Raw genomic sequence first — 27,463 nt, forward strand, 5'->3', positions numbered from 1 at the left:
GTCTTTTCTTTTTTATTTAAATCGGGCAAAAATCAACCGAATATATTAAGTGGTTTAATTATTTTTAACTGGCTTTTGTATTATAATGATTTTTTTTTACATTTTGATACAGGAGTAGGTAATAATAGAATTACGGAAATCTGTAAAGACGGAAGACCAAACGCAAGGTTACTGCCTGCGTATTTTTACACCAATTTATGTATTTATTATTTTTGTCATTAAACAAAGAAGGCGAGGAATACGGATTTAATTTGAAATATTAATACAGCTCGACTTGAATTTGTTGTTTTTATTTCCGGGAAATGCGAACTTTTTCAGTGTTTTTTACTCGTCTGAAAATTTAAATGTACTAATTGTCGCATGCGGACATAAAGAGTTTTCGTCCACCCCCGATTGTATCATCATCCAGACCGTGAAACACCCTTTGACAATAATGGCGTGGTCTGTAATTTATGACAAAGCACAAGGGCTCTCTACTTTGTGAGGGTATAATATATTAACACCAGAATAAAAGATTTATGTACTACGTAAGCAATGATTAAAATTAACAATTTTTATGATTTTATGTCTTGCTAAGAGTTTCAGTTGTTGTCAGACCGACATCATCCAATTATACTTCCAGTGTCTGAGATTATTGATCATCTGTTATAATTAATTTTCTCGACACGCATGTACCTACAACTTATACCAGATAGACAGGTACAAAATTTACAATCAACATCACTAACAAACATGTTTAGTAGTATATATTACATATTAGGAGTAATTGTTAAGTTGTTTGTATTTTTGAATGCAATGTACAGCGAGTTTCATTTGTTTTATTTTAACACCTATCCAATTATCCTATTTGCACAAATTTTGAGATAAGATTTTTATTATTCAAGAGGTATTAATAAGTTACGAACAAGAACATCTGCTACCATGTAGAATATTCAGCAAACTTTAATGAACATTGAAATATAGTTATGTAAATGGAGCATGTGCAATAAATGTGTACTTGTGGTTTCAACTGTTTGACTTGTTTCATAAATTAGTGTTTTTATTCCTCTGGCAACATAAATTTTAATTCAAAAAATGAATGTAACAAAGCTCACGAAATGTAATTAAATCTGTCTTCCAATTTACTTTGGGAAGCTATAAATTTCCAACTCCGTTATATATTTATCATAATTTGCAAGCATCCCTGTTTATTGCCAGAATCATTACCCTCCCTCACACACTCATTTCCTCATTAAATTCCAAGGGTAGAGGTACGCCACAATTAGCGCACTTGTATAATTGGTTGCATAACACATCTAGCCTCAAGTAACACATAATCACCAGTGGCGTGCCAACGTTAATGATAATGATTATAACTAGTAGTGACGCACAATTTGATGATATTTTTTGCTTCATTAATTACAATAAAACACATCCAAATTTTCCATAGTATATTTGCCAAGACACAATTTGCAAAAATAAAAAATTACGAATGCGATTTACCGTCGCTTTGAGCGGCTGCTTGAGCATTTGAGGCTGAGCCTCCCCCTAAATGGCTGTGTCCTAATCCTAAACCACCTGAGGAACTATGACTGGATGCACTGGCCGAAGAGGCCGAGCCTGAAAAGCCATTTCCTGTGAAAGTCTGGGATTGGGCATTGGCAATCGAGTCGGAATTTCCGGAAGCGAAACCTCCTGCTTTGGCTCCGGCGTTTGAATTCGAGTTGCCAAAAGTGCCGCCTCCAAAGCCTTTGCCGCCGAAAAAAGGTCCGAAAGGCCCGAAAGAGCCGGTTTGGGTCTGGCTGGTGGCTGAAGCGTCGGATTGGGCCCCGGATCCTCCAGGAGATCCGTAGCCACCGTAACGGCGCGGATCGGCCGAGCGGCCGCTTCGAGATTGGTGGGAAAGTGCGATGTAGACTTCCCCGTCGTGTTCAATGACTGGAATTACTGGAAACAAAGGATTAAATATTGATTTGGTAAATTAGTGATTTTTTAGTAGAATTCGTAATGATTTTTAATGGGTTCGGCCTTGGACGGTTTCAGTATGTTTGTTTTTTAAGAAGTCGAGGTCTTGTGAATCATTCTGTCTAAACTAAATAAAAGATTCGACGATTTTACGGAATTAACTTTAATAAATACATATTTTGAAATGAATTTCCAAGTTTTGTTTAATCAGAAATCGTGAGTCTTTTGTTTGGTTTCTTTTGATACGAATGTCGCTAGAAATGGGGCTTTTGGAAAAACTCGTCTGGTTTTATTTATAGTAATGTTGTATATTCAGAAGTACTTACACTGATAACTAGCAGCTTGAATAGCTACTATAATTGATAAAACAAATATTAAGCACTTCATCTTCGTAATGATGTATTTGTAATAACTTCACGTAATGGACATGAAGAGGATATTTATATATGAGTTAAGATAAATGACTTGTCCCCACCAAAAATTTTCTTTTTGTTGACTTTAGGCAAACTACGGGAACCACAATAAAATTTTTAAGAAAAACAAATTTCATACTTGTCAAACACGGGTATTTTTAAATATTGTTGCCTTATTTATTTAAATTTCACAGATAAAAAGTCATTTGTTTACCTACTTCGTTAAAAGCGACACTTACGTAATAAATTGAACGTAAAAACCAAATTTCATTCGGGATTTACAAATTTATTCAGTTAATTAAAACCGTCGTTAGAAGACATTCTCTAGGGTCTATAAACATGGAGAGTACAGTCATTAAATTAATCCAATGTGCAAAATTTAGAAAAAGGGTGCTCATTGTGGGTGTTTCAAAAATATTTCCGGAACTCGCTGTTAGCAAAGCCCATGAAATGCCGAGAAGACATAAAGGGTGCAAAATGTCAAATGAATGTTTAAGTGAAGACTATAGTTAAGAAATTTTGACTAAATTCGAGTGGTTGAATGTAATTTCCCGGTGCAGTGTTTTGAAACTAATGTAGGTAATCCATCAGCAGATTGACAGTAGTGAATCGTTAAAATAATTTGTTGTGAAATAAGTTTTATATCGTATCCGTGAACTTAGTTTAATATTCATTAAAGACAACTGATAAAAGTTAACAATGGCTGAAGGGGGAGTTTAGTCCTGTTTTTGGGCGGCTGTAATAAACTTTTAAGCCGCTTTCGCTTTAATACCAACTCATTTTCTCGAGCTTTTGCTTTGTACCAAAGATATTATGACGTATGGCAGGAAAATTTAAGAGCCACTTGCTGAAACACGTTGAATTAAATACAAAGAGTGATAAATATTTAAATATTGGGATTCCGGATTTACCCCTCGCATACATTTGTTATAGGTACTGTATTTTTATTCAGCGATTTTCATGCATAAGCGAACATGTTCAGGTAAATTGATAGATTGCCGTTGCAAGACTTGGAAGTGAACTTCAAAGTTATAGATTTGTCGCATGAAGCGAACAGACACAGAAAATAAGGGAAAGCTGAGTCAACAAAGGTTCTAATTAATTTTGACATAATCTTGACTTGTTATGGGCGATTTTAATCTTCTAGATTTCTTATTTAGATGATTTCATTAGAGCAACAGTGAGTCACTCCAGAGAATGCGTTTATTTTCAGGAAACCTATATAAATATGCAAATACTCTCCAAAATTTTTGAGTATTTCTAAAACTTGCATTTAATGTATTTTTTACTGGATTTACGACTGGGACTTTGTTAAAAGCACAGAGAGAAAATTTAAACGCAGATTAAAACTTTCATTGTATCATTTCGGATTAACCGCTCGTGTAGTTTCTTAATCAGTTTTCAGAAGCGTAAAGTTTATCACTCTAGATTTTTTTTTAAATAAATTGTCGGTTTCAATAACAAGCTGACTTTTCATTCCTCTCATAGTGGGCACGTATAATGACGTTTACAAAAAATAATTAAAATTATTAAACAAAGCTTTGACGCTGAAACACTCCTTTATTAAGTTATTTTATCAAAATTTCATTTCGTTAAAAACATGAAAAATTATAATGCGATTTATGACGTTCGGCTTTGTACAGAATAACGCACTAGAAGCAAAATATTTTATGTGGATCGATACCACGAAGCATATTGTTTTTTCGTAGGCTTGTGTGTACGTATTTAGAAAATATGTTCCGAAAATATGAAGTATTAAGAATAAATCAAAAATGACACAAGTTTTGTATTTAGGAGACTAAAGCGATGATATTGTGTTCGCCCACGGCAAACAGTTCAATGAAGAATTAAAACTGTGGACACAGAGAGGGTGTGGCGGAAGTGGTTTTACTCCCTCAAATAAATATTTTTGCTCCCCTGAATGTTCACAAAGGAGTGAAAAGTTTCGTTCTGTGATCACATGTTCGTCAGTGTTTAGATTAAACTTCGAACAGTTGTCGAAACGTGTGAAAACAATGTTATGATTTTCGATGAAGAAAAGCTGCTTTTCCAGCTGTTACTCTTGTGTATTTATAAAGTTACCTATTCGAGTGTTTTACAAGACATGACGTGATCGAATAATCAAGTAAGAACACCCTGAGTGTCGCGCATAATTAGATTGGCGTACAACCTGGATCGCAACTTAAAATCTGACAAAGAACCGAGAGAAGATGCAATTGTGCAAATATTATTTACGTTCAAGTTATTGTATTGTCAAACTTGATGCAAAATCAGTAAGAGGAAATGATGGTATATTTGAAGAATCGTCAATTTTTTTAACATTGGGCAAACATAGTTAGAGATAATAGAGGATTTGCATATATTCCACTCATCTGACACTTGATACATTATTGCATTTTGTTCTAATTTTACATCGAAAGCCCTTAAAACGATATAATGATAAATTATTCGGAGATAATTACATCAAGTGAATTCCATCAAAGGGTCGACCATAAATAGAAACACTTCATTAACTAACGCCACAACCTCAAAGAATAGTTTTTTAATTTAATTTTAACAAACCCAAAGTAAATGAGTTTATTACTGTTACTATTATAAATGCCTGTTTAGCACAAAATGATTTTTAGGTGTAAAATTTATAGACTATATTTATTAAATGGGTAGTATATTAAAAAACAAGTTTCATAAGACCAATCCTAAAGCACGAATTCAAGTTTAAATAACGAGTGGCGCACGAGTTATTTTAAAGAATGTGTTCTTCAAGGTCTTTTCTTCAAGTTTTTTTTAAAGTATTTTTTGTAAATTTTCGTAAAATGTTCCGTTAATTATTATTAAGAGATCGCACATAATGACGTCCCGTTGGTTAATATGTCTATTAAACAATCAAAATGGAGGCAAATTACAAAAATATATTTTATTTTAAATTTTAAATTCATTTATTTCTCACGTACAGTTAGTTAATGTGTTTATCTCACTCTAATAATTCACTCAATGGAAGTTTGTACCTACTGAAATTTTGCCAAGCACGTGCGCGTATGAAAATTTATTCGATTAAAATCATTTATTTATTATTAAAAACAATACAGTCTAAATTTTTCGCCTTTCAGTCATTAACTGTCCTGTTTTAAAAAAAAAATCTTTCTCAGGCGCTGATGTTGCAGGTGTAGATAAATGATTTTGATTATTATCGAATGATTTGAACTATCGAATGAATTATTCCATCACCACCATTTATTCGCTCAAACGATTGAATAAAATAAATGAATGAATTTTAATGAATGATTCATTTGATAGTTCAAATAATTCGATGACAGATTATTTGATAGTCAAAATCAGTCGATTGTGCCTAACACTATTCTAAACGATTAAGAATTTTGCACTTTTCTCGACGCCAATTTCTCGGAACATTTTACATATGTATATGTGCATAAAAATATTATAACGTTTGAGATACATTTTTGCTGCAATTTACAAAATAAAAAAGGAAACATTTGTGAATCTTTTGAAGTTATGACAACATCAAAAATAATTATATACAAAATTCGAATGTTTAATTTGGTTGTTTCATCTAAAATATTAATTTTAGTTTCATTACCATTTCAAAATAATTATGCCTGATTTTGTTCTGGGAGGGGTTTTAACCCCCAAAACCTCCCCTCGCTGCGCCACTGCGGCTGTTCTCCAGTTAGTTAGTTAATATTTGAACACAAACAGATCGCAATGCCTTCAAATTTTTACTTGTGCTAAACAAGTGCACATACATAATACAAACTTAAAAAAATTGGTCGAAATGTCTTGAAAATTTATCTTATTTAAAGTACTTTAAAAATAGATCAAAATCCTTAAAACTTGTACCTTTAGGTATGCATTAAGTAAGCAGGACAAAATCCTTGAAATTTTATTTTTAAAATATATTTTAATAATTATAGAATCCATAGATTTTACACCTTAAAATCATTTTGTGCTGACCAGACGTGTTTGTATGTAATTAATTGACACAAAAGGTTTGGATTTATTTCGAACAAAACTCGTTGCAATTAGGCCCGACTTGCTCATTTACGTTTATTTTACCAGTTGTTAACTTTAAATCTCTGACAGGATAATAATAATAACGTTATTAACACTTTCCCTCTTTGTATCCTGTAGCCATTAATTTAAATGATATAAAAATAGAACTTGTGGCCTTATTAATAAATCATTTTAAAATAGAAATTCTTTGGATGAAATTGTTATATGTATTATAAAGAAAAACTCGAAGTTGACAATAAAGAATTCTCTTGGATCGTATATTGTATTATCACCTTTTTTCATTCGACTATTTGAATCATCTCAACTTTTCGAGTTTATTGCTCGCAGCAGTTTCCTCACTTTCCTCTCTGTTTGGGTTACAGTTTTCATTAACATCAGCAGAAATTGATGGCAAACCAGATCGCTATTATTTTGATTAGTAATTCACTTCTATGTGTGCGAAAAGCATTATTGATCGCCTTTTAACCGCTTATTATCATCATTCTAATTACATTTTCTCCGAATCTGATTATTCCTAACATCATTATGCCACATACAAGCTGTTTAGAAATGCTCCATATCACATCCCTAATATTGTGGAAATCGATTTTATTATTCTCCTATATTTCAAGTAATAAAATTCGAATATTTCAGATCAAAGATAAAACACTGGAATCATATACTTTATTTAAAATTTATGACGGGGAAAAAACTTATCGACATTTCGCTTTGTTAATATTTCATAGACTGTCTTATTATGTACTTATAGCACAAAAGGAATTACTAGTTTGACATCTCACTTTTAAGTAACCATTTTTTATACAATCTCCATTTTTAAATCTTTTTTATTTTAATTTGAAATGAATATTGATTGGTTTTGATACCGTCGAAGTTCTCTCAAATAATTAATAAAATCCGGAACAGAGAAAACCCATCAACAAAATACGATAATATTATTGAGATTGAGTTTTTCCCATTTAAATTTGAAACGAAGTAAAAAATTTGTTCAGGTATTTGCTTGATACCAACGGAGATCAAATAATTAAAAGCAAATTATTTTATCAAATTACTCAAAGAAGTACCTGTTGCTTTTGGTATCGTGTTTCCCGTTCGACTAATTCACATTCTTTTGTTGATCGATTTTAAGACATCCATTAGGCTTTAACCCAGCAAAAAGAGACAGTTTAAGGAACTAAATAGATAGATTAGCTCGAAAATGATCACATTTGGATACTTACCTCGTCTCTTAACTTTTGCGAGTCTGAGAATTTTCGAGGTAACGCTTGCAATAATCTAATTTTATTCAGAGGACGCATTTGTTTGTAATGCGATATAAAATAAGTGGCAATCGCCTTGAAACGTATGAACATCTAGGAATGGTGCATGTGCTCGTAACAGGTGACTGAAGAAAATTGTTTTGACTTACCATCAAGTCTTCGTGATGTGGAAAGTTTGGAGTTTCCAAGCGATTCGTATTATATTTGATGGATTAGGGTTTCGGGGTAAATTTACGCACTAATAACGTTTCTCAAAGTTTTATTTTCGACTCATTTTTCTAATTCATTACACATATTAACATAGCATTTTATATATTTGTGATTTGTATTTTTCTAAACGGTGGTTTTTTTAATAAGTTACATTATTGCTTAGGTAGCGAGATTTAGAATTGCTTTAGGTAACAATGACTAACATTGAAATAAGTACAACAAACAAACGTAACAATTTATCGTTTATACGTAAGATCACATAATTCAGTAAACAGCAATAGAGAGTAATCTGAATAGAGACGAATACATTTAAAATATGAACACTGAAGAGTAAGCGTGTCGGAAGAAACATCAAATCAAGCGCAATAAAAATGACACTTTTGACATTTTTATTACGTTTGACTTTTCAAATTATACATAGGTACACCTGTACGCTAAAATGTGAACTATTTTATTTATTGAGCGTCGTTACTTGTTTGTTATGCCAGAGTTTTTATTTTAATCGGGTTATAATAACTGAGTTATTTTATAAAAATACAAATTTATAATAAAAAATCTATATTATTTAAATAAAATTTTTGGTCCTGAGAATTCTTTTCAGCTATATAACAGATGGACTAAAATAAATCACGCAAAAAGAGAATTGGCATTTCCACTGTAGAAATAGAGTATTTGTCTAATTCGAGAACTTTTTGTTAAGTAAAATAACTGCACATCATTTTCGAATACGGAATAATTTCGTATACCGACCAATTGTATTAAAATTTTCGTTGTTTTTTTCTGGTAAAGTTAGTTCTCAAATTTAAAATAACAAACATTAATATGTCAACAAACGTTTTTGCAATGTGCGGAATGATTGCTTTCAATAGTCAGTAACAAGAAACAATAAGGTACAATTGATAATATGATTTTTTTTTCTTATTACTAGAGTAAATAGCAATTATATAAAATAATATTTTAGAAAGTCTAAAAATTTGAAACAGTCATAAGGAAAGCACTTATGTCAAATAGATTATCATTTGCATTTTACTTTTATTCTATATAGTATATAGGTTTAACATTTCGTGGAAGTACTACATATTACAACATCCATTTGCGGGAAGGTTTGACCTAATACGACATATATTTTTTTGACTTTTTTAAATGATTTTTGCTAAAAACAAATTACGTGACATATTTACCGTCTTCGAGATGTCCATCTTCATCCGACGAATCGAGATGTGATTCCGCCAAAGATGATTGTTTGGATAAGGACTAGAAAAAGAGAATTATACCGAGCGTTATCTAAATCCAAGTAGTAATCACCTGATGAAGTCTACGTCGCGGTGGCGAACGTTTATTCCACAAAGCTTCCAATTGATCAAAATGCTGAGATTGCGCTAGAGAAGCTTGTTTCGCTCCCAAGCCACCCTTCAACACAATTTCAATCAGATTTGAACCGAAACTAAGAAGAAATTTCGAACCTGAGAGTCTTTAATTTGTGGGATTTTCGAGATTTCTTCCATACTCGCGGATACCGAAAATCGGCGTTTGAATCGCTCATCGACAGCTGGTATTACTAAATTCGAGGTGAGATGAGCATATTTCTTTTGCCAAGTGTACGTATCTAAAGAAACTTCCTTCTTTAATAATCTCTTCATTTGTCGTTTCGGAGCCGGTTTGGGATCTAAGCAAGTCGATTTTTGTTATTTTGTATAAATCCTTATAATAAGAAGCTTACTTTCTATTATATCCTTGTCGGGTGCGCAATAAGTTGGGAGTTTGACGTACTTTGCCGGTGTGTTGTGTAAGCAAATAATTGGCATGAAGTTAGTATCTTTCAATAGGACTGATATTCGGGAAAAGTCTGATGTGGGTTCGATGCTTATGATCGGGTAATGCAATTGGAGCGACGTTAGTTGTAAGCCTCTTTTTGTGTCCCAAATGATTATACTTTTGTCGTCGGATCCTAAAATTGACAGTTCGGGGAAAAATCGAACAGTGAGTTAGGTTTGACCTGAGATCGCTATTGTTCCATCCCCGGATAATTTAACGCAAGTAACGTAACTTAAGTGTGCGGAAAGTGTGTATAAATCAGCTCCGGTGTTTATATCCCATACTATAAGGTTATTATCGCACGATCCCGAAATCACTTGACTTTTATCCGAAACTGAAACTGCCACGCAAGTTACAGAGTCGGTGTGGCCGATTAATACCTAGAAATGTGTGAAATAATGGGAACGATATGAAATTTCGGGTCTTACTTGAGAGAGTTTCCCTCCAACGACTTGCCAAACTTTCAATGACATATCCCTAGACCCTGTGATAATGTGTTGAGAGTCTATTGTTAGAACAAAGCATGTTATTTCTTCGGAATGGTTGACGTTATATTTTTCGTCGTCTTTAACTAAAGACCAAATTTTCAGCGAGATGTCTCCATTTGTTGCTATCTGTGAAACGTTAAGTGACACTTTTCACGTTTGAATACCGTAATCGACGTCACTTACTGAGTACTTCATGTTATTTGTAACTCTAACACATTTACTAGGACCAGGATATGTTTGTAAAAGATTTCCGTTATCTGCTAGCCAAATGCATAAAGTGTCGTTTCTGTCACTCGAGATTATCCGAGTCGAATCCATCATAACAAATACTGTCGAAACGGCAGCTTGGTGACCCTTTATGAAAAATGATTCGGGTTTCCTTCTTTGAATGACAACTAACTTACCGTAAACGTTGAGACTAATGTACCGAGAGTTAGACCCCAAACTTTGACTGTTTTATCTTCAGAACCAGACGCTACAAATAATCCATTTGCAGCAAAACTAACCGCCGTGATGGGACCTAAATGTCCCTTCAGAGTCAATACTAACTCTTGACTATTAAGCTGCCAGACATTTACAATATGGTCCAATGCACCAGTCACAGATAATTGGCCGTCTCGTGAAATATCCAAACAAGTTAAAAAGCCACCATGGGCTTGTAGATGATGTTGCGACTTCTTTTTCATCTTTGAAAAACTTTTAATGTGATCGTCGCTTCGAAACGGATAAAATATAACACGATTTCCACCGGCAGTTAAAAGAAAATCATCTTTATCAGTAACCCGAACGGCGCTAATTTCACCGTTCTGTCCCGTAAAACATTTAATTAATTTGGCACTATGAATATCGTAAATGTAAACTTTTCCGTCTGCACCACCAATGACAGCTCTACAGCTGTCTTGAGTAAGACAAATTGATCTGACCTAAAAAGGAGTAGTGACTTTGTCTGGATTTAAACTTACGAAATGTAACCTTTGTTTTATGCTCAACTAAACTATGGAGTTCGGTTCCCGTCGCCAATGTGCGTAAATACAGATTGTTGTCCCTACAACAAGCTAATAGAAAGACCGAATCGGCCGAAACTTCGATCATTTGTATCGGAGATTGTAACGTAATCGTATTAAGCAAAGTGTAAGTTTCCAAAGACCACAAACAGACTCTTCCATCATGACTTCCAGAAACTAAAATGTCACCCGTTGAAGTGACTTTGACGGAAGTTACGGGGCCTCGATGGTGGTCTATTTTCATGACGACGTGTCCATCTGTTAGAGAAGTTATAATGATACTACTGTCCTCTCCCCCGCTGATAATGACCGAATTATTTAGAGCACCGGTTATGCACAAAACCGGTGCGATGTGCTCATGAATTCGTAATTTAATACTGAATGATTTCAAATCCCAAACGATTATACTTAAATCATCCGAACCGGTAAACAAGAACTGGGAATGTTTGGTCACAGCCATACAAATTATTTTCCCCGTATGACCTATAATCACAAATGAAAAATGGATTGATGATTGATAAAGATTATTGTACCTTTAAAGGTGTGCACTAATTGGTTGCTCATTATGTGCCAAAGCTGAGGCTCGGAATCGACTACACAAACAACATGTTGTCCGGAAGGAGTAGGCTCGATAAGTCGCACACTCGGAGTGTTAATTACGCGGGATTGTTGTGGAAGAGGTGGTTGCAGCCAGTCTGTTAATGGAACGACGAGAGGTAAAGTGAAACCATCGCACCAAGCCATGGCAGAAGTAACCAGAGAACTCATCAAACCACCACCGCGTTCTATGACTGGCCTTAACCAAGAGATAAGCTGAGTGCCTAATTGATAAGTATCCCGAGTTAACACATCCGTGGACTTTCTAATTGAATAGTAAACCAATTCGATCTCTCTATCAAGAAGATAACATCGGACATGCTCCAGCAAGCATCGCAAGTAGCTAACCGAAAATGTTTGCAACTGAAACGAAAGCAAGCAATTGGGTCGGTGCTCAACTTTCTCTGAGTTGCACTTACAGCGGCAAGAAGGAAGTCGTAATTGCACATACACAAAGTTTTTAGTTTAATTGTGTCACCAGCGAGCAAAAGATGGATCCAAGCTTCCTCGATATGTCTTTGACTATATGTAACGTCTTTATAAACCGTCGATTGAAATGGAGTTTCCCTAATTTCGGATAAAAGCGGTGCTAAAACTCCCGTATTTCTCAATCTTTCACAAAACGAACCTGATCCTCACCTGGCTCCCCTTCTTCGTCCTCTTCGTCGCAGCTTTCATCGCTGCAAAACTCGTAGAAAAATAAGTTAGCTAATTCCGAATGTGTGCTTCTTAAAGTTTCCTGATTGTGGAGATAACGTTTCCGCACAATCTCTTTAATCGTCACGTGACTCCATTCGATCAGTAATTTTCCACTCATTATTTTCTCCCTAAGGAGAGGTTCTGGAATTGTTTTGTTAATCGACAATGTTTTCCGAATGGGGATTTAATTACCGAACTTTCGCCGGATCGAGCACAGGGAAGAAAAATTAAAATTACCGTCTTCGACATGAATTACAGCCTCGCTATTACTCGTCGGCATTAAAATTTCCAAAAGTTCAGTCTCTGTTAGACCGTACTCCGAACAAGTTATCAACGAGGATATCTTCGCAACGGCGTTTTTCGTAAAAGATTCCTCCAAACTGTCAAATATCGTATTCACGTAATCTGGAGAGAAGCTAGTTAGTTTCCACGAAATATGCACTTAACGACATTAAAATTGCAATTTTTTCTTTTGTTTATTTCGAAGCTCATTTCTACTCATTTCGTTTTAATTCAACAGAAACATATATTTATGGCGTATAATTAGTATCAATTAAATATTTATGAAATCAAAGCGTTTTTGACTGTTTTTTAATTAATTTTTTTTTAAACTGACTATGACAAGCATTTCTCTCATTTTCATCAAATAATCAACGTACTTGTTAATTAACGCTGAACATTTTTTGTGAAAGAACTTTACAAAAGTTGTAAAAATTTAATTGCAAAGTTACTGTCATTTTTGTTTTACTGCTTTGTATTTTTTCAAACAATGTGAAAAAACAAGTTTATTTAAGAGCAAAACCACAAAATATTTTTGATAAAGCACATATAAACAAAAGAACTCGTGCATAACGTGGATGGAAACACTTGAGTTTCCTAATTTTTGCAATTTTAATGAGACTAGATATATTTTTTGCGAGTTCCGTGAAAGGTGAACATTTGTAAAAGCTGAATGTTTGCCTTTTTTGGAACTCGTGGTAAATTCTTTCGTAAACTCCAACCTACCGTCGAATGCGTCAACTGCGGGTATTTCGAGGTATGAGTCTGAATTTTTAAATTTTTCTTTTTGTACCGGTGTCATTCTGAGTTTGTCCAGTTCTGTGGAAGTTGTGCATATCATGTGGACTCTTTTGGGTAGAGTTATTGGTATCCAGCTGAGGGCATTAACAGCGTCGGCGTCTAACGGATTGAGTAAATGTAAATCGTCGATAAATATAACAAGGATTTGATTCATATCCTCGAAATTTCTGAGTAAACTTTGAAACCAGTTGTTAATATACAAAGGGTCGAAGGAAGCGTCTTTTGGTAAGAAACCTTCTGGAAGCTTTAATGCTATGCAAATTTGTTGGCATATGACTCTTAACAGCTCTAAAATATATGAAGATCGAGGGGTCGTTGAAGTAAACCTTATTATTCTAAGAGTTCTGCATGTAAACCACTTTTCGAAGTTTCTGTATATTGTTTGTATAAGCGAGGTTTTTCCCGAACCAGGGTTGCCGTATATCAAAATTGGATTATGTCTAACATTTGTAGTGTTTTGTACTATCTGTTTAACTCGTTCCAAGATTTCCGAATTGGAAAAATCTATTTTGATATCGTCATAACAAAGAGTTAAGTGAGTTATATTTTCTTGAAAGTTCTCCTAAAAGAGACAACTCAATTCAGAAAATGTGTTTATTCAGTTCAATTAAAATGAAGATGGAACGAGAGGACGCAGAATGTTTAAATTCGATATTGAATCGAATCAAATTCCGTCAAACTAAATGGATTGATCATTCCATTAAAAGGATAATGAGGTGCTAGTTGGCGACTATATCGATTGGCCCGAATAACTGCAGTAAAATTCGACTAATGCACTGTCCTTCGGGGAAATAAACAAATTTTCTTTTGGGAAAATTGCCGACGAGAAAATCCCGATGATTGATGAGACTTTTCATTCACTATGAAATGGTCTCTTGACCGGTGACAAATTACCTACCTCGACGATCTTCTTTTTAGATTTCAATTCCGGTTCATCGTCCAAACTTTTTCTAATTAATTCTTTTAATTTATTTAAAACACGACTTTTAAATTCGTTTAGATATGCTTCGTGTTCTGCATGTATCGTATTTATTCCCCCAGGTTTCCAAGGCACTCTAAAATGTATTCGTTTTTTCTTATCTCAAAACAACATGATGTCTTACTTGAAATTAAGATTATTTTCTTCTGGAATAAGTAACCTTATATTTGAATGAAACAACTTTATTTGTTCGCGACAATAATTTTCTATAGTTTTATTAACATGGCTAGAATTTTCCTACAAATTCAAAAATAATAAAAAAAATTTATTTTTGACAATGAATCACCTGATGAAATTGTTCAGTCTCTTCAGGTACGTCCCATTCTCTAAAAACGTTTAATACGTGATGAGCAGTGCCGGGTGCCAAGCCTACAAGTTTTCATTTGCTTAAAAGTTGCTATTTTTTTTGTGTGTGTTTACCTAAAGCAAAATTAAATTGTTGTTCGACAACTGATTTTAAATACGAGCTAAATTTTTTCTTTGTTGTTGCAGGCATACTTTGCATACATTCATGAATTATAGTGATTATTTCTTCTGATATAGCTCTCCATTCTTCTAAAGTTGAGAATCTGAATGAAAGTTTGATTTGGGTTAACCGAGTTAGAAATATTCAACAGTCATCGAAATAATGAACTAGAGTCGAGTATCTATTATTTGGTTAAGTTATCAAAAAAGAACCATGCAATATACAATTGCAGTTCAGACAATAATTCGTTAAAGTAGTCGCGAATAGAGCTTAATTTTGAACTGTAGAAGTGTTCCAACTTTCTACTAGTTTCCTGAAGCTTTTTCTACATAAATGAGATTTTGTAAATTTTATTAATTCGAGCAAAGGTATTAAGGCTTTATTCGTGATTTAGGCGAATAAATAAAGAGAGATCGTTGTTTGGGATGAGAGACAAGGGAGAAAAGTAGGCCGATATACGATATTAAAGTTGAAATAGGGTAAACCATTAAACCTAACCTTTGAACTCTTATTGGATTGTAAAACGATTTAATAATTGTCTCGGTGATAACCGTCGTGAAAGATTAAAAAGAATCGAACCGATATTAACCTGCAGTCTTTTAATATATATTCGTTTCCTTCCTTGAAGTACCAGTTTTCTAATATATCACAATTGAGCCCCAATTCTCCTACTTTATCGAGTAAGGCTTCAAAATTTTCCGATTTCAAACGAGGAGGAACTATAAAAGGTTCGTATTTATTTCCAACCAAACTCTGAAAATACCAATGAAATTATCATAATCGTTCCTCACATTAGAGACAATAACCAAAAAGAAACATCCCCGTGATAATTTATGGCACATTCTTATTTCGTTTAAATGATCCTCGAATAATTTAGCGTCGAAGGTATCCTTTTCCGACGCTCCGAAAAACATGTCAACTAGTTCGACCTTTAAGATAAATTTAGTGCAATTTATCAATTTGATTTTTGAAACGGTTTTACCTCAATCTTTTGTTCATCGAATACCGTTTGAAGTTCTGGACCAACATATTCAAGTAAAAGACGTCGCTCTTCAACAAAATCTGCAAATAATTTATCTAATTACAAAAAGGGCCGTTTGAACTAAAGGGCTAACAAAGGCGAGCTTTATTATATATCAATTTTAGTTTCCAGGGGTGACATCACCGACATCTTTAGACAACAGAACTATAGGACAAAGGAGCGATTATGTGGCTTTTATTAGCGGGTCGCTAGTTGGTTTGATAATTTGCAAAACTGTAATGTGTATAAAGGTGTGTGTTTGTTAAACATCACGAATTAATTTCGAACGTCGCTCCTGAAAACTCACTCTGACCGATTGATTTTTATTCTAATCGACTCACCTGCTTTAGTGCTGGCAATGAAAATTTTAACGAGTTTTGCAGCCGGCCATTTAGAAGTTTTGTGTCCTTGAAGAATTTCGAGAATTGTCTCATCGTTATTCTTCATGATTTTAACGACTAAGCACACTTATTATTTCAACAATAAACTATTAGATACATTAAATCGATTGTCAGTGGTAAAATTTCTATTATCTAAATCATATCATTTTTTTATGGAGCTCATTTCGACGCCATCGCAATCTGCAACAAACCAAATTCTTCGGGTTTTAACCGGTAGACTAAAAGTTTTCCACCTCTCAAAGTAAACAATCAAATTTGTAATTAGCTGGTCTGGTTGCATCAGTAAATAAGAGAATCTTCATTTAAAATCTTACACAACCAAAGTCCTTACAATAAATGAAGTTGGGAAAAGTCTCTGATTTAAATGCTTAATTAAAAGAAGAGAAAAAGCGCATTTTGAAATACCAATCGATAAGTTTCTTTTATGGTGTGAAGTGACACACAGGTTAACAGGTTAAAGCCGAGCTTTATTAAAATGCAGGGTTTGGTTTTGCAATTAAATTTAGCTTCCCCCATTTAAAAAAAATTGGAAAGCGTGTCGCATATCCAAGCCAAGTTTAAATTAATGCGGTTACTGCATTCGTCTTTATTGAAATTGGATTCGACGAAGATCTTGTTGCTTTATTTGCTAATATTGTTTGCTCTATTTGAGTGCATGCTTTTACCATCGTGTTATAATATTTATTTAAGTCTTCTTTTGACAAATAGCGCGGTTAAAAGATATGAATTGTATTGTTTGAGCGTTTCGGATGCCACACATTTTTGCGTTGATATTAAAGTAATATATTTTTATTGCTTCACCATTTAGCTCTTTAAGTTTTATCGACTATTTTGTTTAATTGGGAAGCTCCTGTGTAATAGCACTCACGTTATTTTTTGTTCGTAACTTCTCTTGATTAAATTTCTGTAACAGAATGGAGCTGTTTGTGCTATAATTTAATTTTTAAACTACGTTTTACGTGTGATTCGCTACATGTTGTTGATTTGATATTGAAAAATATGAAAAATGGAATTGAACATTGTGACATTTCATTTGATTGTGAAGCGTCTCTCCAATCAGTCGTAAAACAAAAACTGTCCGAAGTATTGATGGGTAAACGTTTAAATTGGATTTATGTTCATCAAAACTGAGCGACAATAATGAAATAAAATTGACTCTTTTACTATTTGAAGACTGAATTTGTCAAGCCTCTTATTAGTCGATAAAAGTTGTTTCTGATAAAAAAAAGTTCAAAATCAATAGTGGTGTGGCTTGTAATTAGTGGCGGAGAATTATAGCTCGGTTTACACGATATATTTCAGCTGAAAGTAGGTGGACAAGTGAGGCTGGTTCTAGTGGGCGAAACTTTAGCAGTCCATCACGACGATGGTTAAGGGACACGGTGATAATGTGGCGAACTTTTAGGGCGTTTATCATAAAATCTGCAAACAAACTGCATAAAAAATGACTCGCGCGAACTTTACTTTGTTGTAATTGAAATATGGAAGAAACCGTCCGACCTTTAGTGTCATTTTTGCTTGTGTGGACGTTTTCAAAGAAAATTTACATATATTTGCGAGCGGTTTAGGGACTTGCATACTGGAAATATCCATATGGTAATCTCAACACTGTTAAAATAGCTCTCGGATCTCCAAATAAAATTTCCCAACGAATCTCATTATATTTTTAAATTCATATGTGCCAAATAATCCTAAATATTTTTTTTACAATCTTCCTCAGTCCAAACAAATCCATCATCCGGTTGCTTGTTCGTCTTGCTTTAAAATCAATAGAAGTATAAGAGCAATGTCGTATTTTGTTTCATTTGTACTTCTGCTTACTTCTATTTTTCCTGCCACAACCAATTTAACACGATGAAATTATTTACAACCCTGGAGAGCAACTGACACCAAAATGCACTTTCCACTTTCTACAATTACAGGAACATGCAAGCGCAACCCCCAGGAAATTAAACTCTCTTTGTGTCAAGCATAAAAAAATACGTTTAGGGATTGGAACGATCATACTGAATTCCCTCCAAATCTAATGGAAAATTCATACAATTTCTAGTTGCGTGTCAATAATTGATTGAGGTCTCGGCAATGCTTTTAACGACAGAAAACAAATAATGCTACCCGCTGTGTACAATTACGACATTCTGATTGGAAGGTTTGCAAATAAAACTAGGACTCAGAATAAGTTTGCTTTTGTATCACACCAAAGATAATTACTCTTGGCAGATAGTGGTTCACAGTTTCAAATTTTCGAATGAGAATCTTAATTTTTGCAATTTGAAACCGAAGATTTTAACTTGCGAATTGGGGATTAGAATAGCAAATTGTTTTCGGTAATAATTTTTGTGTTGCGTGAAAAATTAAGGGTAATGCTAAGACGCGATTTAAATATTTAGATCGCCTTTCGAAATTTGCATGAAATTTGAAATATTTTCTCGAGCAATTAATTTTCGGAATTGATTAAATTACTTTCATTATCCACCTTTACGTGTAAATTGGTGTAAAATGATAATAATTTTCATGAAAGAAAAATCACATACATATTTATTACGCCGGTAGTCGGTTCCCTTCTGTTCATTATTATTCATTGAAGTATCGGTAGAAAAAAAACTGTTGAAAAATAATTTCTCTTCTCGGGAGATAATACTCGAATTGTCGTTAGGGTCAAGAACGTCGCAAAGTGAGTTTTGTGAACTTTGCCTTGGTTAGAACGGATGCTTGAATCTACCCGTATCGAGAGAGTGATAAGAAGGGTCAGAAAAAATTGCAAAGGCACAATCTGTAATGGAAGACGGCCATGTTGATCGAAAGTCTCACGTTTCGTGAATTTTAACCAATCAAAGCGAGGACAATACCAACTTGTGAAACAAACGATAGACTCAACCTGGGCCATAACGCGAACCGAACTCAAGGAAATCCTGCCGGAGGTGAGAGAACGTGCCTCAGGAACACATTGATAACGTAATAAACTGTATTCCGGAGAGATGTAAGGCTATACTGGAAAACGGGATAATTTACCCAACTGTGCCACTAGAAATGAACGCTTTCCATTAATTTACTTTACTGTAATAAATCCTATTATTTACGTACAATTAAATCGAATTTTTCAAAAAAAAAACTAGCAGGAGAAAAGTTTGAATTACCAATAATTCTAAGGTTTCTAATTCAATCAAATGGAAAATCCAGAGACTTATTAAGAAAGTTCGTTATTACTTTGGCAAGTTACATTTCTGAATTCTTAATTTCCCTCAGAGGTTGCTATGAATACAAATATAACGCTGTGTAGTCACAGTCAAATCCGAATTTAACTTTCATTTTAGATTTTCGGCTTCAACCCCTATATTTTTATTATGATTATTTTCCTTTCTAAATCCCTTACAGACTCTGATTCACTTTGAGTTACAAAAAACCGGTTTTGAGTGAATCAACCGGTTCCAAAAAAAAGCGTTAATTAGTTGTCAATTTGAATCATGTTGGCACTTTCCAGATTAAAATCAAAACAAAACGTTTTAGTTTGTGGCAAGTTCGTATCAGATAAGTCCGAGATTAGGCTAAAAGCGTGAAGTGGAGAGTGAAGTAGAGCAGCTTATGTCACGTAATCGGTTTTCTTGTTATAGGTAGTAAAGCGTTAGTTGTCGCTTGAAATTGGAGATATCAAAAATGTCGATAAGATATAGCATGACGCGATCTACTGTAAAAATTTACCGTAATTCAGTGACGTGCCGATACGTGTTAGGATATCGAGAACCACCTTATTCAATGCTTGTCAGCAGTCGTGCATAGCAGTTCCGATAATGATCCTATATTTCTGTCGAATGTTATCACAGGTGGTGAGCGGTCCTTTCTCCCTAAACGAACCGAAAATCGGGCACAAATCACCGCATCCAACCTAAAAACGACGCGAAAAAGTCATATTTTTCACAGCTCGTTACGAGCAATTTAATGAAACTTTTGGTGGATGCGCTGGGATAGTTAATTTAATCTCCAGCTTTAATGCTGTTTGAGGGGAGTGAAATATTTTGGTGGAGATAAGTGTACGTGAAGTGCATTCCGGAGAAATAATCTAAATATATTGGAGCTGACTTGTCGCGTATAAAAATAAAATTTTCGGTTAGGAGTCAAAGAAAATATTTACTTGAGAATGTGGTTGATGCGAAATTTAATCAAGAGCGGTGAGGGTTGAAGAAATAAAATTTTCTGGCAAATTCAGATTATTTGTTGAGGACAATACCGACATATCTCATTTCTGTCGTTTTGTAAATTACGGTTTTGCCATCATAATGTGTGGTTAATTTTGAAATTGTTTAAAGTCTTTTCTCAGGTGTGTAGCGCGTTTTTCCTTAAAAACTTTCGTAATTTAGAGAGAATTGGAATTTATCGGTGTGTTGCCGAACTTTGCAAAAATAATGCATTTGGAATCTTATAAATAAGGGAAGCTTTGTTTTTGCTGTCATATTATGACTGCCAATAAATCTAATTTAATTGATATTTTTGGACGAGATAGGGAGGTCGGTGTAATAGCGAGTTTTTGGATCGATGATGTGCTATTTGGGTTATCAGGAGGGAAAATAAAAAGCGTTTTGTGATGCCGAGACAAGTTTTCAGGTTCAACGTTAAAACAATACGAATGTTATCGTAATGCTGAAATATGAAACAGACAGGCGTATTTTTGAGTGGGAGCTTTTAAAACCGTGTCAGATTTTGAAATGCTTAAGTTCACTCAACCAGTCAAAGGGGTTGATATTGTCTCTACAACTTCAGTTGTAATTAGCAAATAAGAGACTATTCAAACTTATGCCAATATGAGACCCTCTGTAGATTTAATTATTATGTATTCAATTATAAGCTACTTGTTGAATGGAGATTTTCATCACGCGATGCGTGTTTGCGTGAACTCTGTAGACATTTTTTTGGCCAAATTGGTCGATAACATGTTGAATATGTTAATTTGTCTGTAACGCACTCAATTAATTAGACCTGCTGCGAACTAACAAAGAAAACGCAATTCGCAGTCATTTTAAAAACCGCCATTTGCATACCTGAAACAGGTCAGACATGCGAAAATTTGGAAACGGAAGTCTAATGTTCTGTCTATTGTGTGCATAATTAATCCCCCAAGTACAAGAGTACAAAAGTCTTATAAGCCCCCCCTGACAGATTAGTTCTGCTATGCGTAATAGAGGTCAAATTAATCGGCTTTTCCCAATTGTATGAAACCGGATCGATTTTCCTCCTGTTTTTCTGAAATCATATTCAATAGCGCAAGCACACAACTGACTATTAAACTAAACCAAATTTAAATACCCTCAGGTAACATTCTCGCCCTGAAATTGAGCTAATAGCTGCATAAACTAGGAGGTGTCATACGCTAAATGTGCCATAAGGCAATTAAATTTAATCCTCGAGAGACCAAACAAAATACAATTTACACTACAGAAATAAATTCTTGTAAAACTCTCAGTGACTCGAACTCACAATTAAACTAAATTTTCGGCCGTTTGTTTTTCTTTACACAAAAACGAATAACACCAGTAAACTAAAAGTACTCAATAAATGTGCTATTGCTGAAATAACCGCGAAATAATAACAGAAACAAGTACTTTTGAAGAAAGATATACGACAAATGGCAAATTTTAGAAAAGTATTTTTAGGCAATTGATTGAGGAAACTTTTTCGAATTCCATTCATATTTCTTGATGATGATAAAGAGGAAACAAGCACATCTTTGAGTGGCTGCTAGAAATTACTTCAGGAAATGGAATGTTTGGAAATAAATAGAAATGCTCGATAAGTGCTTGTCAAGAGGGATATATAGTAAAGTTTCCTGAGAGTAATAATATTGAGGAGCAATCCTTTACGACTATTATTAGCAGAATTGAGACAGTTGGCGGAGCAAATTACTTGGAAAACTCTCACCTATTTGATCGAAACGCGAGCATTATTTTCGTACCAACACTTTTCAAAATTGCTGAAAGAGACAAATAAATGTTTTTGTGAATGGCGTCCGAAATTTGTTAAGAATTGCCAAGTTAAAGCCAGTTTGTAAGTTTTCTCATAATTAAAATTAATTTTACAGTTTGGTGAGTTGGTTTTGATTGCGGATGAAACTTTCGGAGATAAAATAAACTAAGCAGTGGATCAATATTGTTATAATATTTCAAATTTTTGGCAATTTGAGTAAAATTACTAGAAGGCTTATCATTTTTGAGGGTGTATGTGATTAGAGTAATCAGTTTACGCATGCTCTTTTTGCGGGCTTGTACCTACATTGTTTTAAGTGGTTTATGCCTTGGTAATTCGGTCGTGAAATGTATAACTCTGCTTGAATAGTGTTACACTCGAATTATGTCTTAATAGCGCAAGCGAAACCTTTACAATAATGAGTTTAATCCACAACCGTTTAGACGGAATATAATAAATTGAAAGATAAATTCGTATTGAGAGCTAGAGCGTCGAGTGAAAAGTTTCGAAATGAGTTTCGCATTTTGGTGGATGCGCCGGACATTATTTGAATATTAAGCGTCCAGTTAAATCGGGATAACGACAAAACCTCGGAAATCTTGTCCTATATCAACACTTCTCATTTTCGTCCTTTGACAGTGAACGCATCACGCGTTACTTCAACGACAAATTAAACTTGTGTGGAGGTTGTATAGGACAGGTGTTCGAGGATTATTGCATCGCTTAGAAACCCACTTCAACTGAATTCTCATTCGCTGATCTAATAAGTGGATGCTGAAATCCAAATCACGATTCTTGACTTTAAACAATACGATCGAATTAACACCCGTAAAATTTTATAGTTTTTCTAATAATAAATAACATGCTAATTAAACTGACATTAACTATAGTGTTTCCAACACGAAAAATGCATTAACGCTCTTTTGACAACTCCTAAATCTGTATTCATAAATCAATTAGAAATGAACGGTTTATGACAAGACCTGTGGTCGAACTCGCATCAATCTCACTTTACTCATCATTTCCCACTTTTGATCGAATCATTTTCACTTTATCGGAAACAGTTTTTCTAAGGCGAGAAAAGCGAACGTTCAAACTAAATCGAAAAGAAAGAAAAACTACTTTACAAATTCTCAAGCAGAAGTTATCTATTACAATAAATCTACTTGGGACCTAACTTTTCTTTTATGACGTTTCCAAAAAAGGGAGAATGATTCTATACGAATCGTAAAACTTTAGATTTTTTATATATTTAAAAGGTTTGTATTATATTATCTTCAAGTTTATCTTTTTTTTTTCTAATAAATCAGTTTGTGATCGCTTTTCTTCTCCAGTTTGCATTTAGCCCAGAATTATCTTACGAAAAAGATTTTTTAAATTATTATTACATTTTTTTGAGTGTAAAAATTTCAGAAACAATTTTTTGCGTGCATTTAACTCAATTTTAAAGTATACAGGCTTTTTCAATTTATGAAATTCTTACGGAATTGTTCAGAATCCGAAGTAAATAATAAGAGAAATGATTATCATGTTTCAAGCTAAATGTTTTGGTTGTGTTTTTGAAATAATTTAAATCGCTCAATTTCCTCTTTGATAAATCTCGCGGAAAATTGTAATTATTAACCGGAAAGTTCGTACAAGTCATGTCAAGATCCTTTATGGACTTGAGTACTTTTAGTAAAATAAAAAAGGGTCCATTAATCAATAAGATTGACTCCAGACCGTTGGTTTGTGTGTTAATTTAATTACATTATTGTTTAAAATAATCCCGAGGGAACGCGCAGTAATTTATTTTCTCACGAAACAACAAACTACAAGTAAAATTTTCGGTGAAATTTCAAAGCAAAACACCAATAAAACATTTGTTTTGCTAATTGCGATCGATTTAATTAGTGCGAAAAAAATTCGAAAATATTTATACGTTCTATTTTCGCCGCATGTATATTTTTGTTTGTAAATGTTATCTAGAAGGATTAAGATGCAAAGTTAAAACATTTTTTGTAGCCGTCAGAGTTTGAAAAAATGCGATACGAAGCGACCGGTTGATTTTGTCGAAGTTCCGAAGGAAAGTTATCAAAGAAAAAACCTCTCAAAAGTAATTGAATAAGCGCGATATTTTCCTCAGAGGAAATGAAATTTTTCCCGAGCGAAAACGAAATAAGTCGGAGAAAAAATTTCTTGTCATCTTACCTGAAATGCAGAACGACCTGGGGCAAAAGTAGCGAAACGATGACGCTTCACGACGCTGCTTTTCGACACTGGCGGCAGCGTCGGTTCCGCTGATGACGCCGTCCGGGTGTTGAAGATACCGGACGGCGCACATTGATTTACGCAAGCGCCACAGGTCGTCTCACCTATCGATACACCTCATGCCGTGAAAACGCAACACCAAATTCTTACACAAAGTCTCAAGAAAAAACAACAAAACACTCCCAAAAACAAGTTTATACTGAGTCTCAACTAGGCAACAACCAAACTCCAGTAACACGAAAAAGTCTCAAATTAGAAGTCTCGAGACTTCATATATGTACTTGTTGCCATAACTTTACCAAACACTTAGTTTGCCAAAACCGGCCTTTCGGCTCTTAAAAATAACATCTTTCTGTTTCATGTTGTGGGAAATTAGTTTAAATTATACCAGGTGAATAAAAAGTATGGAACCAAGCGTTTCGTAAACTAAGCACTTTACGAAAAAAATTATTAGTGTAGCCTAAAGTACAATTAAAATGTGACCATTTATCAAGAATAACATTTTTCCAAATTTCTTTTAGTTTTCGAGTTCTGGAATTTTTTTTTAAATGGCAACCTACCATGGTAATTTTTTTAATTAAAGATTATGATCTAAAAATGACCTCTAATTAAACAGAATTGTTTTTTAGTCAGTACTTTTTTTTAATAAATTGTTAAAGTTGCGTTCCGAGCCCATCACAAAGATTTTCCTAACTTGAACGAGTTTCATGACTTTGGTGGTTGGAGAGCCCGTTTTTTTTTGTGCAGGTGCTTTGGGGTGGTTCCGGATGGATCAAAAAATGTAATAACAAATCATTTTCTTCTATTTTTAGTCCATTCGAAATGCATGAAACAACCACTTCGGTTAAGTTCGGAAAATCTTCGTTATGAGCTCGGAACGCAACAATTAATTAAAAAAAAAGTACAGGCTAAAAAACAATTTTATTTAATTAGAGGTAATTTTTAGATCATAATCTTTAATTAAAAAAATTACCATGGTGGGTTGCCATTTAAAAAAAAAAATAATCCAGAACTCGAAAACTAAAAGAAATTTCTTGATAGATGGTCACATGTAAATTGTACTTTACGCTACACTAATTATTTTTTTCGTAAAGTGCTTAGTTTACGAAAAAAACGCTTGGTTCCATACTTTTAATTCACCTGGTATGATATTCAAACTCGCCTGACTTGAAGCAACCATCACTACACCGCGTCTATTATGCATCTAACTGTACATTTAATTTTTATTGTATATCGATTTTATTTGACTTACGATGCAGTTAAAGTTTATGATGAAAACCATAATCACCACACCCAAGACTACACTTCAAAGCTTAATTATTTATTATCAGGTACAGTTGGTTATCACTGATTTTCATTGTTTAAACGGAGCCAATAAACTTAGATAAGTTTATGTATACATGCGGCGATAATTAAACAAAGTGCTTGCCGACATTCGAATTAACAATACAATGGATCGTCAAATCTGAACGCATTTAAAAGAAATCAATCAAAACATTGGCTTTATAGATGAAGTTTATCCAGCGTTGCAATTTTCAAATAAAATTGCCAATTGTGATTGATTGTTTTTTTTTTTTTCTTTAACTGCAAGTGAATGCTGCAGGGTGAGTTTTAAAGTTAAAAAAAATACGCAATCAATTTGTAAAACAAGATGCATAATACTTGTTTTCTGTGTTTCTGATAAATCACATAAACACCTTTATTTAATTCAGGATTAATACACTGTGTCAATTTTAAAACTTGCAATCGGCAATTTCTCTCAACTGAAAAAGTTATTAATAATCATTCAAAACCGATTTGGTGGTTCCTTGGGGGAATTAAAATTAAGTGACACACCTCCACCCATCCTTGAATATAGTATAAAAAATGAAAATTTAACGTCTTCGTTTTTGAATAGTTGGAAAAATAACTTTACCAAATAGGCTGTTGTATGACATTTTTGAAAAGCTCTTGTTATGAGCTTTCCAACGATGTATCGCAAGTAGGGTCGTATCATTTAAAATTTTCAACTTAAGGTGGCTGTAGCTTGAAGGTGGGTGGAAAAGCGTCACTTACCATGCCATTTTGATTCCCCCTAAAAACCACCGAAACGGTTTTGAGTGATTCTCAATAACTTATTTAGATATTGCCGATTGCAAGTTTTAAAATTGACACCCTGTATATTTATGATTTTTATTAAACCATCGTTAAATAAATACCTAATATAAATTTACAAAATAGTTGTTTTGTTAAACGTAAAGTTTTATCGGTAGAATAATAAAAAAATGTTGTAATTATTTTTTCAGGTTGTACTGGACTCTAAAACTTGACTATGACTTTTGTCTTATATGAGTTAGTCTATCTAAGAAAACTCCACTTAATTTCTTAATAAGAAAATCTGATTAAAAGTCATTGACTTTATAGCTATTTGAGGTTTATAGAGCACTGCAAATCCTGCAATTTTCAAATCTAATTTCCATTTATGAATGATCGCTTTTTCCATATGAATGCAAATGATTCTAGAGGTTGCAAGTTGCAGGCCCCGGCCCAACCCGAAAAATTCGTTTTTTATAAATATTTTTACTGATTTTTCTAAATAATTAAAATCAGATGGTTATTGACACGTACCTTAGATATATTTTTATTTGTATAAACTCGGTTTTTAATTTTAATTAAGCAGTTAAAGAAACAGTGATAACGAAAACAATTTTCAATTAAATTTCCGCCTTAAAAATACGTTTTTTTGTCTCTTGTTTTTTTACGAAAAATATTTTTGCAATTGGTGCATTGTGCGTGCATTTTAAAAATATTTTTGACTTTTTATAAGCATTTGATAAATCAATCAATACTCGTTTATTCAGTTCAGGATTAATTACT

General features: G+C 33.7%; 2 protein-coding genes across 3 annotated transcripts; both read right to left on the reverse strand.

The window, feature by feature from the left end:
* Positions 1-1,417: 1,417 nt before the first annotated feature.
* LOC123006592 (keratin, type II cytoskeletal 2 epidermal-like) lies at positions 1,418-2,406 on the reverse strand. The gene is made up of 2 exons (XM_044401181.1): positions 2,271-2,406; positions 1,418-1,926 (listed from the first exon to the last, which is right to left on the reverse strand). Exons 1-2 carry the CDS (start codon positions 2,329-2,331, stop codon positions 1,466-1,468), a joined length of 522 nt encoding a protein of 173 aa, XP_044257116.1. The 5' UTR covers positions 2,332-2,406; the 3' UTR covers positions 1,418-1,465.
* A 5,487-nt stretch (positions 2,407-7,893) lies between these two features.
* Positions 7,894-25,882, reverse strand: LOC123006832 (NACHT domain- and WD repeat-containing protein 1). Of its 2 annotated transcripts, none has more exons than XM_044401663.1 (23): positions 25,860-25,882; positions 16,343-16,582; positions 15,963-16,042; positions 15,787-15,909; positions 15,570-15,733; positions 14,935-15,083; positions 14,801-14,883; positions 14,639-14,751; positions 14,434-14,590; positions 13,461-14,097; positions 12,648-12,860; positions 12,396-12,596; positions 12,176-12,345; positions 11,693-12,119; positions 11,128-11,642; positions 10,560-11,078; positions 10,339-10,509; positions 10,096-10,281; positions 9,849-10,047; positions 9,573-9,800; positions 9,316-9,518; positions 9,158-9,262; positions 7,894-9,106 (listed from the first exon to the last, which is right to left on the reverse strand). In XM_044401663.1, exons 2-23 carry the CDS (start codon positions 16,446-16,448, stop codon positions 9,017-9,019), a joined length of 4,839 nt encoding a protein of 1,612 aa, XP_044257598.1. In that variant the 5' UTR covers positions 16,449-16,582; positions 25,860-25,882; the 3' UTR covers positions 7,894-9,016. The 2 variants fall into 2 exon arrangements, with proteins under 2 accessions (XP_044257598.1, XP_044257597.1); XM_044401662.1 differs by lacking the exon at positions 25,860-25,882 and adding an exon at positions 24,548-24,799.
* Between the last annotated feature and the right edge of the window lie 1,581 nt (positions 25,883-27,463).

The sequence above is a fragment of the Tribolium madens genome, unplaced genomic scaffold (assembly GCF_015345945.1).
Source record: "Tribolium madens isolate multiple individuals breed KSU strain unplaced genomic scaffold, Tmad_KSU_1.1 Scaffold_2;HRSCAF=44;Tcas5.2_LGX, whole genome shotgun sequence".
NCBI lineage: Eukaryota > Metazoa > Arthropoda > Insecta > Coleoptera > Tenebrionidae > Tribolium > Tribolium madens.